This window comes from Zeugodacus cucurbitae, chromosome 4 (assembly GCF_028554725.1).
Source record: "Zeugodacus cucurbitae isolate PBARC_wt_2022May chromosome 4, idZeuCucr1.2, whole genome shotgun sequence".
In the NCBI taxonomy this organism is placed as follows: Eukaryota; Metazoa; Arthropoda; class Insecta; order Diptera; family Tephritidae; genus Zeugodacus; species Zeugodacus cucurbitae.
This window is the reverse complement of record NC_071669.1, coordinates 54,852,497-54,870,587: the sequence shown is the minus strand read 5'-3', so window position 1 is coordinate 54,870,587 and position 18,091 is coordinate 54,852,497. Positions and strand designations below refer to the sequence as shown.

The window sequence follows — 18,091 nt, the reverse complement described above, 5'->3', positions numbered from 1 at the left end:
AATTTTTTTTACTAATTTTTAAACGAAAGCGCAATTAAGAAAGCACATCAAATAGCATAAAAAATAGCAAATATATACACTAATAATTATGTCGGGGAAATTATACCAAATTATGTTGGTAAAAGGAGTAATGAATTTGAATTTAGTGTAAAATCTCGCATATTCAGCAATTATAATTAAATTAGTGTTTGTGCTAGACATTTAAAAATAAGTTTACATCTTGTGATACAAAGTGAAACAAATACTAAATGTAAATTCAACTTTTTTTGCTAATCAAACTCACTCGCTCACATATTTGCACTTGAAGCATTGACTAAATAACTGCACTATACATTGTACGAGCATACATATTTATTATCTACATATGTATGTATGTATTTTCCGTCTTTTTAAACATTATATACTTACACTAGTTAGTTTAGCTATGAATATGCAAACTCAGCTTAACTAATGTTTCTAACACACAAATATCGAACACAAACAAACATACGTAATTAAGCAGAAATTTGTCCACGGATATGACTTCAACAGCCTAGAGCTATATACTTTTTTCTTAAATATTTGTTAATAATATATAAGTAATTGACCTTTTCAATATATATTTTGTATGTAAATTATGTTTCGAAAAATGATAACTAGTAACTAAATTAATATGTAATATATTTTATTTATATAACTAAATAAATTATTGCCATGCAAATTTTTGTGTTTTTAATTTCCCTTGATTGGATGTAAATGAAGTGAAGAATTGTGTTGCAAAGTAGCAGAGATATTTATATAAATGTAAAACAAAAAAAGATAATTGCTAATTAAAATAATTAGAAAACCGATTATGTAAGAAAAAAATATATGGACATTAGCTCCAATAGCATTCCATCCAAACATCGCACATAACCTAACTTTTTGCAACTTCATCGAATTTAAAGCAAATAAGGAAGTGCTAAGTTCGGCTGCACACGGAATATTTTATGCTCTCGCAATTCATTGATGTAGTTTTATTCAGATCACACACAATTTGGCCCATATATTCGGCATAAAGTCCAATAGAAAAACGAAAATCATCATATATAGTATATAGGCTGAGGTAATTTCTGAACCGATTTCACTTCATATTCACCATCAAGATTCACTATACGGGTTTAAACAAACATTGCAAAATTTATAAGTTTTCACACACATATACACACTCTCCCATGTACTTTCTCGTTTCTTGCGTGGGTTTATTTTAAAAAAGCAAAATGAGGAAAATTTGAACATGAAATTATATTTTACTTGCAATGTGCTAAAACTTGATTACGACCTCTCTCTAGTCCGATTATGAAGCGAGCTTGTATATTTCTAATATTTTGTTCTTCAAGCCGCTGCAGACGGTCGTTACTCGACTCTCTGGCACGCGATTACTATGCGAAGGGAATGACTTGCAAGAAAATTTTCGGTTTCAGATTAAGATTCTCCATCATGGAATCTTTTTGATAACCTCACCTGGGAACCATTTTCAAAAAAAATTGAAATTCTAGCAATAAATATAGCCTATGTTACTCGGGGTGAATGTAGCTTTCCAATGGTGAAAGAATTTTTGAACTCGACAAAGTAGTTTTTGAGTTTATTCATTACAAACATATGTACATACAAATCTTTCCTCTTAGACTTCTTACGCTCACTTAAGAAGGCTAAGATATGTCACGTATTAACCGATTTAGAAGGCATAAAGTCCACCTTATTTTTGAAAAATCTACAATTAGATATATGGGAGCTAGAGGAAGTTATGACCCGATTTAAATTATTTTTGGAACCGAGACACACTATTTGAAGAAAAAAAAATTCCTCTGAATTACATTAAAATTTCTGAGAGATTTACCGATATTTTCGGTGAAAATTACCGTTAGGGGCGAAGTGCTTCATGTTCGAAATTCGGGGCCTTGAAAAGTTATAGTCCGATTTCGACAAACAGATTTCAAATCGTCTCGTCACCCAGATCATTTTGATATATATAACCCTATATCTCGTTTAGTTTTATGACTTACAAGCAACCGTTATGTGAACAAAACTAAAATACTTCCTTTGAAACTTTGTTCTGAGAGTATAAAAATATTTAAGAAATTATTTTATATAAAACTTCCAGTTCCACACTTATACTGTTTTCAATCACTCATTATTTCAAAGTGCACATCACATACAAAAATTAAGCTGAAAGCTTTATTGCAATATAAATTGCACTTGACTTTTCGCAAAAGAACGCGCCCGCAGCAATAAAAATAAATTTGAAGTAAAAACATTTATTTTTAACTTTTTTGAAGCACTCATTTCCATTCCTTCTATTTCAAACGTAATTAATAAATAATAATAGTGATATTAGGAACACTTTATATGCACAAATCATCATCTGGATCTTCCTCCTCCTCATCGAAGTCATCGCCATCATCGGGAGTGTAGATAATTGAACTTTCATTGGTTTCAGATGTTCTGCAATGACACAAATTAACATTTACAAATCATACAAGACACAAAAACACACAATTTCACATACTTTTCATAAGGCAACTTGAGTGTATTGCGCGCAACCATTTCATCCTCATTCAATTCAATTTTGAATGTTGTGCCAACCGTATTCGTAGTTGTTGCCGCAGTAGTAGGTGAAGTCTTGGCTGCTGGTGAAGTCTTTGGTGTAGTTCGTATTGCCTCAACTAGGAATTCAGTTTTATTTTTTGTATATGTATATTTTTTATTCGATACGCCACCACCGGTTTTGCGTATCACAATGGACAAAGTGTTGCTTGTCTCTAGGTGCAACACTAAATCGGCTAGATATTCAAAAGCGGCTACCAAATAATCCGCACGTGCGTGAACAAGATTAGCCGGTGTTACCCAGAGCAAGACGCGTTGCACCTGCTCACACTGCTGTAGTCTATGCACGAAATGTATGATTTTCTCAACACTTTGATAGCACAATAGATCGGCGAGTGGCGGCAAAATGGCATTACATTTACTTTCATCGTTTGCGCATTTTTTATAGAAATTTATGAAGGTTGGCCAATTCTTCAAATCTGTACTAAATGGCAGTGTTTTTATGGTGGACTTTTCATCTTGTCCCTGCTCGCGTAGCAGTTGACAGAGTATATTGTGCGCAATCTTCTCCTGAGCTGTTTCGTCTGTAAACAAAAACAAAATCGTGTGCGTGTGAGCGCATTTGTTATGAATTCAGATGGTTAACTTACCGATTATTACCACAAAACGTTGACTGGTGATGATCAAATTTGAAAGCATTGTTTTTTGGGAACCGAAAATTACAGAAAACAACTAAAATAAAGACAAATCTGCAGAAACACGCTAAATTTATTTATTTACACAACTGCACTATCTTCTTCTTCTGCACGTTACATGACATTCACAATCACGTGATTTTTCAGTTATATAAATTTGATTAAAAAATTATGATTTTAAGATTATTTTAAAATTAAAATAATTTTGTGTGTGAGTGAGTTTTTGAAGTGTTTTAATACGTTTAGAAAGTTGGTTGGATGTGATGCTTATTAAATTTGTGTTCTAAAAAGAAGTAAATTTTTAAACCAATTGGAGTGGTATTGGTCTAACTGGGCATTATATATGGCGAATATCGTTTGCGAAGGTATTAGGTCTTTTCAGTAAATTCTGTATTGGCATTTATAAATCTTACTTTATGTATAAATACATATATGTTTTGTTGTTGTAGATAAATATTAATCGTGTATTAATCTAGTTACTTATTGTTTTTGTAATTTCATTACAACTTAACAGCATTTGTTTTAACACTGCTGTGTCCTTTACTCCTTGATGACATGGCGTATGCGCAATTTTTGTATTTTCATAATTTTTGCAATATGTAACAGGTTAAAGGTCAAAAATTTGTTGATTTTATTTATGACGTTTCTGAATATGAAATTACAGGGGCTTGTAGAGTCGTTTGCATTATTTGTGTATACATATTTACATTTTAATTACGATTTTATCACCAGCAAAGAGCTTGTGAATACATAGGAATATGTTTATAATTGTACATAATTAAATATTATGTAAATTACTTGACTCTCTTTTGTATTGATATAAAAAATACAAACAATTACGTTTTACTGTTTGTACTCTGAAATACATACATACATACATATATGTTTATATGAACTTCGTTTAGTATTATTGCAAATTTAATAAAACAATACTTTTTGTTTGATATAAAAATGTATAAATATATAAGCACATATGTATGTATGTATGTATATATTTTTATTATAGAATTGGCATTGATTCTATATCATACAATACAAAAACAGCATTAATAGTCCACAATCAGAGCAGACCTGCAGCGATTGCACTAAAACAATGCATCTCACTCTGAAGACTGGTTGATAAGGCATACATACACACATACATCCATATGAGTGATATATTATACAGTGCGATCCACTGTAGATTCAGAAGACAGGCAATTTTATATAAAGGAACGCTTATATACCATATATAGCAGTGCGAGTTTTCAGAATATCGAATTTTTTGAATGAGGCAACAGCCCTACTGGCTACTAGTGGGTTAGAAAAAAGTTAATCTTTGATACTAAAACCATCCTTAGAGTCTTATGTTTATTAGATGAGCCCTGTTGTTGTTTTAGCAATGAAAAATTATTCGGAACTTATTATTCTGTTCGATGATAGTTCTTGTCTGGATATAAATCAGGTACATACCGGTTACATAGATCATAGATCATATTTTCTAATAATAAAACTAGCAACATTTCGTTCACAGTGTAACAGGTACTCGACATAGTTTCACTCATTGGTTAGGATATTGAAAAATATATGTCTAAACACGTTCTGTACCGGTTAAAAAATACTCTTATAAGTCTCATTGCCGACCTCTCTTAGAAACTACATTATACCATAAAATTTGCTTTAGTAGAATTCGAAGGATGCTAAAGACTGTTCATCGAGTAGTTTTTACTCAAGTATATCTGAATACCATTCTTCTGGTATAATAAAGTCATCCAGAGTAGTCTACTTTCGTTAGCACATTCTGATAAAATCGATAAGTCTACCGCTCCATTACGAACCAGTCCTCTGACGGTCCTAACGAAGTAAAGGGGTTTTCCAAAGGGACGCTATAAAAGTAGATCGATAGGAACAGCCAATGACGCCATATTTTCCACGCTCTTTTGAAATTATTCTTCAGTAAGGTTTTGGATTTCATCATGGAAAGATTACGATCCAACAACGAGTCGAAATTATTAAAATTTACTACCAAAATCCGGAGTCAGTGGCCTCAACTTTAAGAGCGTTACGTCCAATTTATGTTCGGCTCATTTCTGGCTGAATGGCTTCATCAATCAGCAAAATATGCGTTATTGGTCAGGTAGCAATCCACATGTGCTTCATGTGTCACCATTGCATCCCCAAAAATATTACAGCTTGATGCGGTTTATAGGCAGGCGGCGTAATAGGTCCGAACTTCTTCCGCGGTGATCAAGACCTTCACGTTACTGTGAATGGTAATCGCTTCCGCTCAATGATAACTGAATATTTTTGGTCACGAATTGTATGATATGGACTTGGACAATATGTGGTTCCAACAGGACGGCGTCACAAGCCATACAGCGAATGTCACAATCGATTTATTGAAAACCAAGTTTGGTGAACGTGACATCTCACGAATAGTCGTGCGATTTGACGCCGTTAGACTATTTCCTGTGGGCCTACGTCAAGTCTATGGTGTATGCCAGCGACGATTGGTACACTTCGAACTTGAAATTGCAGCAGTATCGGCCGATTTATGCTTGAAAACCGTCGAAGATTGTGTTCAACGTATGAATTTCTGCAAGCGTGCCCGTGGTGGCCATGCAAAAGTATTCGAGTTCCATACCAAATGTCATCGAATGTACTTTCACGGAAGAATTTCATTGATATCCCATTTTGTTTTATTTAAAAAAAAAAAACTATTGAAGCGCTTTTATTGACAGGCCCTTTACTATCGCGAGCATAATAAATATGAAATAAAGCTATGGATCACTTGATATTAAAACAAGGGCTTCATATACAAAAAGATCTATCTCAAAACCTTTCAATCAGGGGCGAACGCAGGGGGGTGGGGGGGTTTGGGGTGTTAAAACCCCCCCCCAAAGTAATTGAATTTTTAAATAGTAGAATTTAATTCTACATAGTCATTTGAAAAATTGTAATTTGTTGTTTTCAAAGCAATCTTTCTGCCGACGATGTAAGAATATGTAAAATAAATGAATACATTAGTCACTAAAAGCGTTGCCGTTTTGATACAATTGTATCTTTTTTGATACTTTTTTTTTCTAAATTTTGTGATTTGATACTTTTTTGTTCACAAATGGCCTATTTTGATACTTTTCTGCTGATAGAATTTAATTTTTTTAAACTATGAAAATGTTAAACTAAAAACAAACCTATTGTATCTGGATAGTATTAAAAAGTTGTGGGAATGTAGGCCAATTAAAAAACCCAGAAAAGTATAAACTGGACAGAGACATTTTTTTAATTTGTTTCAAAGTAATGAGTTGCCTTATAACTCTGTGGCTGCTGAACTGGATTTTTTTTAGATTTAAGGGGAATTGTGAGTCGAAAATGGACTTCTTTTGAAAATTAGTTCTGAACTGAAAAGTCACCAATAAGGTTTCTATTATTTTTTTTTAGAGTTTATTGTTAATCATAATACAGGAAAAATAAAAACTCATTTATTATGACTTTCAGTTTCCGTTTCATGAGCAAACAGTTGTGAAATAAATTTAAATTTAAAAAAATTATGCTATTTGCAAAAAAATACTTGAGTGTCTTAATTTAACCGCTGATGTAGAAGATCCCGATGATTTCGTTGCTGAATTTAGAATGTGGAAAAGGTTAAAAATCTTTTCTTCAGATTATATTTTCTAACAAAAATTTTGAACATATTTTCAGGAACTGGTTAAATAAAACAAAGAGATTCAAAACTTTTTTAGACGCGTTGAATTGTTGCGATGCAAAAATTTTCAAAACAGTGCATCGTTTTTTAAAGATTGGAGCAATAATCCCTATATCTTTCGCTTCAAGTGAACGCTCGTTTTCCTCACTTCGCAGGCTTAAAACATATTTAAGAAATAAAACTGGAGAAGCACGCCTGAACGGAATGGCTCTCTTGAATATCCATAGAGATATAGACGTGACGGAGGAAGAGATTTTAAATGTTATGGCCCAAAATAAAAGAAGATTAGACTTCAATTTGTGAATAAAATAATGAAACATTGTCTTTTTACCTAAACCCCGCCCCCCCCCCCCCCCCAAAATTTTTTTCCTGCGTTCGCCATTGCTTTCAATTATTCGATATGTTTTAGACCTAATTTGAAACAGTCTTTGAATCAGAAAAGGTCAAATGGACAATGAGGTTATACCGTTCATTAAAAAGAAACTGATGTAATGCAGTATTATATATTTTATTTAAAAGATATTCGTTATAAATCAGCCTCTTTATAGCGGTAAATTCCCGTTGCATGTAAAAGAAGTCACTGTTTACAGAATTGAGAACGGTCCACCCACACATATATACATATGTATACACATATCAGCCCCAAAGTTAAATCAGCAAGTAACTGCATTCAGTTCGTTTTATACCGTTGTCAACACAAACGGCTGCGCAGCTTGAATAGAAACAACAGCAAAAAAACAGAACAAAGTTAGCGCGTGTGCTGCAGATGACTCGAACGTTTGAGCAAAATTTTGGTATATAAACACAAAGAAATATTTTTATTTTCATTTTCATTATTTTCAAGTACATATGTATTAGTATTGATATAAAAGACAGAAAGAAAACAAACAAAAACCCACAGCGCCTCTAGTAAAGAGCGACCGCCGAGTACGTCGCCAACACCGCGCCAGTCACTGTACTCAGTGCTTTTAGTTGCGCGCGTCGTCCGGCTGACAGCACATTCGTCAGAATCGTCTGGTTGTGCTCGCTCGCTAGTCCGCGGTCTTACGCTCTCCCGAATTTATTTATTTTTTTATTTTATACGTTCACCAAATAATAAATTTTATTGTTTTTTTTTTGTTTTTGTACATTGAATTTACTTTCTTCTGCGTTGTTTAGTGTTTGTAATTCCATACGGTCAGTAATTAGTTGTAATGTCATATATTGAGTGACAACAACAACAAACAGCAAAGAAAATAGTGCAGCTACACCAAGAGAGTGTGCTGGTGTGTGTGTCTGAGCGATTTGTGGTTAACAGCTGGAAGCCGTTTAGTCGAGTCACTTACACCTTGGTCAACACCGACAGCATCTCAACTAACTTGCGGTAAGTTTTCAATAGAGTTTCTAGTTTCTCATGACAGTGAACTAATTAGAATGCAGCCACGTCGATTACCTGTAAGCAAGAAGTTGTGGTTTGCAATCTAATTGTCCATAGAAACGCTTGGTGAGAGTGTGAGTAATGCGAGCAATTGTTCATACCAACAACGGTACATACATACATACATACATACTTATATATATATAAGTATCATGCCTGCACTATATACTTCTACTTCTACATATTTAGGTATGAGGTTTTAGATAAAAAAGTCCCAAAGCTAATTAAAAAAACTTTGTTTATTCGGATTCGTGAGTGACAATAATTTGTTGCATATTGTGTTTACTGGCTTAAATGGGAACAAAGACTTTATTTTTGTACAAATCGCTTAAATGCTATATAATTCTGGTGAATAGTAATAAACTTGAATGATAAAAACAGCATTTGAGCTAATTGTTGCGTCGTTTTTGGTTTTCGGTACAAAATCATACATATGAATGGTACAAATGAAATGCAGAATACGTCTATATATAAAAATTTAAGTCATACAAGCCATGATTTTAAGCTTTGATAAGTAAAATGAATCGAATTTTCAAATTTTTGCCATTTTCGGTACAAAAGTGTACCTAAAATTGTTACGTTAATACTATGCAAACTTAAATAAACTTTCTTAAACTGTTTATTAATGAAAAAAAAAAACATAAGATAAAATTAACGGTACAAAACACTAGAATTTATTTGATTATATGTAAAAGTTAAGAATTCGATATAAAATTTCATATTTTAATTGATGAATATTTGTTTGTCTTTTAAACTAAAAAAAGAAACCTAATTTTCTTCATTTTCGGTATAAAAATGTACCGAAAACGGTACACATAATAATGCTTTTTTAGTGATTTTTTTCTACGACCAGTAAATAGATAGAGTTTTAAGCCTATTTCGACAGTATAAATATAAAATTTAAGCTAAAAATATTGTGTAGAACATGAGTTCTGAACACCCCCAGCGTCGATAAAATGGACTCGCATTTCCTCCACGCTTCCGGCTGATTGGCTTATCGGAAACAAAAACAATTAGCGGCGTTTTAATCTGTAAACTTAAAAGCGTGCAACGCACTACGATCAAGTGAATATATCAAAAATTGCACTTTTGGTAGATATTTGAAAAATATTTCAAATTTTGCGTTTCGCTTTTTCGAAATTTTTGGTGCTTTTGACTAAAAATAGAATGCGCTAACATGTGCTGAGTGCAACCAACAATTTTCAAGTCATTCGATCAAGCCCTTTTTTTGATACGATACGAGTCCATCACATAATTTTAGTTACATGGAAAAATAGATACTTTAGCATATTCGGTATAAAAATGTAACTATAACGATTACAATGTCTATGAATTTTTAATTTTTTAAATTAGAGCTTAAATTGTTAATATTATATTAATTTCGGTGCACTTTTTTCGGTACACTATAAGAACCATTTTATTTCAGTAAAGACTGATAATACTTTAAATGTCCACTTTTTGGTAAATTTTATTTTTATTTTCGGTACAAAGCACGAAAATTTCCCTGAACACCTCACATTAAACATTTTGTTGTAAATTTCACATTCATTATTCACATCTTTGTTTTAATTCATACAAGTTGCGTGATTTACGGTACATTACCAATTTAGGTAAAATGTTACAACACTGATAAGTTCGCACTTGTTCAATATGTACATATCTGTATGTATGTATGCCAGATGTACATGCAAAGATACGCTGGTACCCAAATCTTTTATCTGCCAAAAAGCTCTGAAGAGTAAAACAACAGGTAATTTCCGCTGTGTATGTGCTCTTAGAAAGCAAACACAGTGTTGCTTTCGTTTACAATGCTCTCTCTCACATTGAGTCACGGAGAGTGTTGCCACATTGATATAAATGGTTTAAAAGTGGTGGTTAAATTTTTCACAAATATGTAAAAACTAATATATTTACAGATTTTTATTATGAATTAGTTGATTTTGAAGCATTTAAGGTTTAAGGAATTAAGTTTCCTAATTATGAGGGCTTAAAGACTTATTTATATAATTAATAATCTATCCCGAAGCTAATTGCCCTTTAGAAAGTCTAATATGTATATAACCAAAGTAATGTCGAGTAATTTTTTTTGCTTTTAAAAATTCTTAACCGTGGCTAAATCAACACTATAATGGAGTTTTCAAAAGGGACGCTACAAAAGTAGACCGATAGGGACAGCAAACGACGCAATATTTTTTCTTGCTCTTTAGACATTTCTCTTCGGTCAGGTTCACCATTTCACATGGAAAGATATATGATCCAATAACGAGTCGAAATTATTAAAATTTACTACCGAAATTCGGAGACAGTGGCCTCAACTTGAAGAGCGCTACGTCCAATTTATGGTCGGCTCATATCTGGCTGAATGACACGCATTTCACGTCACCATTGCATCCCGAAAAAATTACGGTTTGGTGCGGTTTATGGACCGGCGTCGTCATTGGATCGTATTTCTTCGGCGATGATAAAGACCGGCACGTTACTGTGAATAAGGATCGCTACCGTTCAATGATAACCGAATATTTTTGACCAGAATTGGATGATATGGACTTGAACAATATGTGGTTTCAACAGGACGGAGCCATAAGCCACACAGCGAATGTCACAATCGGTTTATTGAAAACCAAGTTTGGTGAACGTGTTATCTCAAGAAATGACTCAGTCAATAGGTCGACTAGGTCGTGCGATTTGACTCCGTTAGACTACTTTTTGTGGGGCTATGTCAATTCAGCGACGATTGATGAACTTCGTACGAATATCGAACGTGAAATTGCCGCAGTATTGGCCGATTTATGCTTGAAAACCGTCGAAAATTGAGTGGGTGGTGGCCATGTTAAAGAAATCGAGTTCCATACATACATGCTAAACCTTCTAGACCATTGATTCGAACAAACAACCGGTACCAATCCTCTAGAGGACTTCAGCGGGGTCGCCACACACTGCTTTACATTGAATTCAACTTTGTAACTTTGTTATTGTCTTGATATATAAATTATGTGACAATAGAGCAGAGTTCAAATACTACGTGCAGCAAAGTAACGAATCGATTGAGATCATTATAAATCAATATGAATCGGGCTCTATCTAAATTATGTTAATATCGAAAACATAACTGGAAATGTTTGGAAAAAAATTGTTCCGAATTTCTTCAATCAAAGAACAAATATGCCATATTTTAACCAAAAATTTGGCACAAAAAGAACAACAGCAGTGGCAACGCCACTCACAAATGCTCTACCCCACATTCGCTTTTTGGCTACGTAGCGCATGAGGGCAGCATATGTTGGAAAATTTTCGCTCTGAATATGTATAGATATTTGAATGTTTATTATTGCTTTTGTAGAAAAATCATTGCGAGTCCTCTGACAATTCGTGCTGCTTCCGCATCCTTTCAGTTTATTGCAGCGTCTTTGCGTCATCAGTTGTGCAACAAATGACAATTCGCGATGAGTAAACGCTTTGTGATTTGAGTTGTTGGAAATTAATTTAAAAAGAAGATAAAAACCAAATCACAAGCAATTTATCAACTGGTTGTTGTGTGACATTTTTCTTTTTTTTTGTAATTTTTTCGCACAAAGTGAAGTTCAAGCTCAAGTGTATTGAAGACAAACGCCTTGCTGTTGTTGTTTATGTGTACACCATATATTGAAATTGTGAATTTGCGGTGAGAAAAAGATAAGTGTTAAGCAACAGGCAACCCCGTGAGGCAACGCAACGAAAGAGGAAACAATGAAGATTCCAATTTTCATTATAGGCAAGTTGGAAAGTATTTCTTTTACACGAGTTATGGATAAATATTTGTTAAAGGAATTTTTATGTATGGCATAAGCGCAGATTGGTAACATATTGGAGGCCATATGTATGAAGTTGAATATACATAAGTGTATAGTAAATATATATTAATAAAACAAAATATAACCTCGACGGCATACCAAATTTTATCACAATATGTACATACATATAATGTACAGATTTATATATATATATATATATATATTCCACCCACTCATGGGTATATTGGCTGATGACATAAAATTGTATGAAGGACTGATGTAGCCGTCGTGGCAATTCTTCTCACCACTCGTTTTTATAACCATGAAATGATAACAGTAAATAAAATTAAACTATTTTTACTTATGGAACTTTTTTCTACAAGTTGCTCTCCGTTTATTATCTGGATAAAAATATTTTATTATTATATTATATTAATGACTCTCCAGAGCTCGGGTATAATTTTATTGAGATAACACACATTCTGATAAATTCGGTATAAGGCACATTCATATATCATATCTAAAATCATATATGGCATCTAAATATAATTCCCGGATTGATTTCACTCATTTTCACCACCCATTCATATATATTTATATTTAAGATATATCACGTATTAACCGATATATACGGTATAAAAACTCATCAGAGATTTGAAACCCCTAATATTAAGTCTCCCATGTGTCAGAAGATATTTCCGCTGAATTTAACTCATATATCTCACATAGTTATAGATATCTTTTTCTTGACTGGCGTAGACACCGCTCCACAACAGCGTGCCACGCATCTCTCCTTTTGACAGTTTGGCGCCAATTGGTAATATCAAGCGAAGCCAGTTCCTTCTCCACATGGTCCTTCCATCGGAGTGGAGGTCTCCCTCTTCCTCGGTTTCCACCACCGGGTACTGCATCTAACACTTTCACAGCTGGGGCACTTTCGTCCATTTGAACAACATGGCCTAGCTGAACTATGTATATGTCCTTGACAATATTTAAGGGACCGTAAATCTTCCGCAAAACCTTTCTCTCGAAAACTCCTAGTACCGTCTCATCGGATGTTGACATCGGCCACGCTTCTGCACCATAAAGTAGGACGGGAATGATGAGGGACTTGTAGAGTTTGGTTTTTGTTCGTCGAGAGAGGACTTTACTTTTCAATTGCCTACTCAGTCCATAGTAGCACCTGTTGGCAAGAGTGATTCTGCGTTGGATTTCAAGGCTGACATTATTATTGGTGTTGATGCTGGTGCCCAGGTATACGAAATTATCTACAACTTCAAAGTTATGACTGTCAACAGTGACGTGGGAGCCAAGATGCGAATGTGCTGACTGTTTGTTTGATGACAGGAGATATTTCGTCTTGTCCTCATTCATCACCAGACCCATACGCTTCACTTCCTTATCAAGTCTGGAAAAAGCAGAACTAACGGCGCGGTTGTTGCTTCCGATGATATCAATATCGGCATACGCCAGCAGCTGTACATTCCTATAGAGGATTGTACCTTCTCTATTTAGCTCTGCAGCTCGTATTATTTTCTCCAGCATCAGGTTAAAGAAATCACACGATAGTGAGTCAACTTGTCAGAAACCTCGTTTGGTATCGAACGGCTCGGAGAGGTCCTTCCCGATCCTGACGGAGCTTTTGGTGTTGCTCAACGTCAGCTTATACAGCCATATTCGTTTTGCGGGGATACCAAATTCAGACATCGCGACATAAAGGCAGCTCCTTTTCGTGCTGTCGAAAGCAGCAAGCACCTTATCAGCTCTTCGCCGCCGTATTTGAATAGTTCGGCCGGCAATCCATCGGCCCTCGCCGCCTTGTTGTTCTTCAAGCAGGTAATTGCAATTCGAAGTTATAAATTAGAATAACTAATGAGATATGATGCAACAACTCTAAAACGACTTGTTCCAAGTACTATTGGGTACCATTAGTTGAAGTCTACTTTTATCCACAACGAATTTAATTTTTCATAAATTTGAAATAAGGAATCTAACTATAACTCTGAGGTTAAGAGAAGAAAGGACTTTGCATTACAAATAGTAGAAAGTGTACTTCTAACATGAAAAATATAAGTATGGATCTTAAATTTGAGGAGTCCTAAAAATGTATGAGTCTAGTCTCATTTTCCTCTTCTCTCGGAATGTATACCATAAACGGTGGGATTTCCGTTTATTTACAAAGAACAAAAGAGAGAAACATGAGAAAATTTTTATAATTATTATTACTCACACGATTCTAGAAATATGTAGATATTAAAAAACAATAATTAAAAATAATTATGCACATAATTAAATCAAGAACTTTAGCACTTGTTTAGCAGTACAAAATGAAAACAAAAACGTAATACCTTTATCGATAAAGAAAATAATTTACCTACTGCACTCGAGACTATTACAAAAGCGGCCGGTGAAGTGCATATGACACTCAATGACGAATGAAATAGTGTTTAGAATACCTGACAGTCATATGAAATGTCATTCCCTATTTGGCGTAGTTCAGTAAACTCGCCGTTGTAACGCTATGACGATTAACATTTTGAGGGATTTGAGATGCCAAATCGATTGCTAATATGACGACAGTTTCAATCTATTGGAACCCATTAGATTGAGATCTAAGTTGCTTAGTTTCTATGATTGATCTTTATATTTTCTAACCTCATTTCTTTTGTGACGTCACATAATACATACATATTTTACTAATATTTGAAGCTCAGAATAGATTAGCGTTTTCGCATTTAATCGTGCCATGCTTTCAATTGCGGTTCAAGCATTATGAACTTGCTCAAACCGCATTCAATAATTAATTGCATTAAAATGAGGGCAATGGGGCCAACATAATGAGACACATTTTGAACTAGTCATTTTAGTTTCATGCTTAGATTTCACTACTGATCAATATGAGATGATAACCTTAAGTCACATGCAATTGAATTTTGTATACATTTCGCTGATAAGATCTCGATGTTTATATATATATATATATATGCGCGTAAATCTTGAATCTGTCAAACAGTTTGTTAGTGCGTAATGAAATACTTGACGAAATATTATTGTTAAAATTCCAATTCAATTTTAGTTGGAAATTTAAAACTGTATTATAGTTAAGCTATATTTCACCACCAGCAAAGTGGTTCAAACAATTGGAACTGAAGAGTGTATCACGTACTAACAGAGTGGTTAAGAGTCATGGGTATTTCCCAGTGTGATATACTCTCTTCACTACTGATTAATTGTACTCGAAATTCTTTAAGCAACCAGAGTGCGTTTTGATAAAGAATAGTCGATGACGTCAAACCAATCTCAAGAATACTCGGAGAAGCACGCACAATCGAAATTGTGAATGTGACTGTACAGAGTCGCAAAAAAAAATCGGTACTTTTGGGAAAAGATAAAGGAACATTGTTGGAAAGAAACAACACAATCAGTCCTTCGGATACCGCTTACAGCCAACAAGGCCTCCATGAACTTGAATAAGAAACAAAGCTGACCGTTTTCTAAGCAAAACCTAATCTAACTTTGTTTGCACTTGATACTCTAAGAAGTGGTATTGTAAAGGTAATTGAAATCTTCCAAATATTATCTCAACGAATTCTCAAAATGAATATTGTCGTTTTGTTGAGAACACAATTAATTTTTATACTCTCTTAGCAACTTTTGTTGCGAGTAGTTTTGTTCACATAACGGTTGCTTGTAAGTCATAAAACTAAACGAATTAGATATAGGGTTATATAGTATATCAAAATGATCAGGGTGACGAGACGAGTCAAAATACGAATGTCTGTCTGTCTGTCCGTCCGTCCGTCCGTCCGTCCGTGCAACGGACAACTGGAGTAAAAATTGAGATATCTTAATGAAACACATGTTCCTTGGGACCATGAGAGGGTTGCTTTTAAAAATGGGCAAATCGGACCACTGCCCGCCCACAGAATGGCGAAAACCGAAAACACATAAAGTGTCATAACTAAGCCATAAATAAAGTTATAGAAGCAAAATTTAGAATAGAGGATCGCACTGTAATTTTTTTTGGTAAGTGGGCGTGTCCCCGCCCTCAAATCGGTTATTTGTATATATCTCGCAAACCAATAAAGCTATATAAACCAAACTCTCTGCAGTCGTTTCTTTTATCCACTTCCTTATACAGTCCAAAAATGAAAGAAATCAGATAATAACCACGCCCACCTCCCATACAAAGGTTAGGTTGAAAATTACTAAAAGTGCGTTAACTCACTAACGAAAAAAGTCAGAAACACCAAATTTCAGAGAAGAAATAGCAGAAAGAAGCTGCACTTAGCTCTTTTTACAAAATGGAAAATGGGCGTGGCGTTGCCGACTCAAGGGTCAAAAAAACCATATCTCAGGAACTACTCGACAGATTTCAATGAAGTTCGGTATATAATATTTTCTTGACACCCTGATAACACGTGTGGAAAATGGATGAAGTCGGTTCACAACCATGACTACATTCCATATAACTCTATTTTGAATTCCATCTGATTCCTTCACTATATAAGATATATGTATAAGGAACCAATGAAGATAGCGAAATAAAACTTTACACAAATACTGTATATGATCCGTGGCATCACTTGTGAAAGAATTTTTAAGGCCCCAGATATCGAATATGAAGAACTCAGTGTCTTATGGTTATTTTTCACCGAAAATATCGGTAAATCTCTCAGATATCTCAATTTAATTCAGAGGAAATCATTTTCTTCTAATAGTATGTCTCTGTAACAGAAATGGTTTAAATCGGTTCATATCGTGATCTTAATAAAAATATATGAATAAATTGCGAGAGTATAAAATGTTCGGTTCCACCCGAACTTAGCCTTTCCTTACTTGTTTTATTTTATCATCGTTTTGATTCTAATTTGATCTAAATACAAGGATTGTGAAGACTAGTTCGAATTGCTCATTGAATTCCATAAATAATTCTCTGAAGTGGTTCAATGGTGGTGCTTATGATGATGAGTTGATCATTATTATTACCAAATTTTGGATAAACCATTCCATCTATGAAGCCTTCCGTATTCATTAATAGTTTCTTCTATTTTACTTTTTTCTAACAAGCTCTTTATTAACAGACTCTAGTTGACAGAAGCAGAGTTGTATTTGTGGTTACTATATTACAATTAAAAAAGTTCTAATATTTCAAACAACTCTTTTTTTCAACTCGTCGGTGGAAGCCCGTTTTTACTCCCCGGGTTGTTACCGATTAAAAGGTCGGCCATGACAATATAGAGTAGGTTCCAAAAAAGTTGTCCATCGGTAGTCAAGTGAAACTTTTGTCTAATTTACGGACAAAAAAGTTCTCTAGAATTTATCGAACGGTCGGTTCGTCGATGTTCGACATAGAATTTGATATTTTCGATGGTGTTTTACAAAAAAGATCCGAATCAGATCTAGATCGGAGAGAACTTTTGACCTCTAGAATACTTCATTTATATCAGAATATTAAGAGAGAACCCATACATTGGAGGAGAAGCTCGGTCAAACATCTGACAAAGGCATATTTTAGAACGCTAAATCTCTTTTTATTATAAAGTTTTCGAAAAAGTCATTTAAAAATCTAAAAAAAATCGATAAAATTCGATGACTCTCTACTCACTTTGGCTACACCTTACACACAAATTCTTCGGCTTCAAAACACTTAAATAGAACAAAAGTCATCTAAATTGAAAATTATCTGACACTCAAGAGGTTAATACAATGTAATAGCACTCATGACGATAAATATTCATAAGTTAACACACACACACACATACGAGTATAAATTTACATACGCAGCTACATAACATAGTTTTGCAAATGCAAATTGAAAAATCAAAACAATTACAATAAAAATAGAAACCAAACTACACACACGCACACAAGTGTTGTCTGTATGTGTGTGTGTATGTATTTGCGTTCTTTTTGATGGCAATCATATTGATTGACAAATGGCTGTTGTGTGAGTCAT

At 34.1% G+C, this 18,091-nt stretch overlaps 3 protein-coding genes across 5 annotated transcripts in view; 1 reads left to right on the top strand and 2 right to left on the bottom strand.

Annotated features, from left to right (window-relative positions):
• LOC105211014 (protein furry) overlaps positions 1 to 18,091 on the bottom strand; it is a 185,897-nt gene that overhangs the window by 129,067 nt on the left and 38,739 nt on the right. The gene's annotated exons all lie outside the window — the stretch shown is intronic.
• Positions 2,261 to 3,491, bottom strand: LOC105211019 (elongator complex protein 5). Its single transcript, XM_011182261.3, has 3 exons — positions 3,216 to 3,491; positions 2,528 to 3,149; positions 2,261 to 2,463 (listed from the first exon to the last, which is right to left on the bottom strand). Exons 1-3 carry the CDS (start codon positions 3,262 to 3,264, stop codon positions 2,364 to 2,366), a joined length of 771 nt encoding a protein of 256 aa, XP_011180563.1. The 5' UTR covers positions 3,265 to 3,491; the 3' UTR covers positions 2,261 to 2,363.
• The window catches only part of LOC105211020 (plasma membrane ascorbate-dependent reductase CYBRD1), a 30,507-nt gene continuing 20,499 nt past the window's right edge, over positions 8,084 to 18,091 (top strand). The window contains exon 1 of one of the 2 annotated variants that reach the window (XM_011182264.3): positions 8,084 to 8,308. Coding sequence is in view for 1 of the 2 variants with exons in the window: in XM_011182263.3 (XP_011180565.1) it covers positions 12,089 to 12,113 (25 nt within the window). In the remaining variant the exon portion in view is untranslated. Of the gene's footprint in view, positions 8,309 to 12,073; positions 12,114 to 18,091 lie in introns of those variants that run through there. The other variant, XM_011182263.3, reaches the window with a different exon arrangement.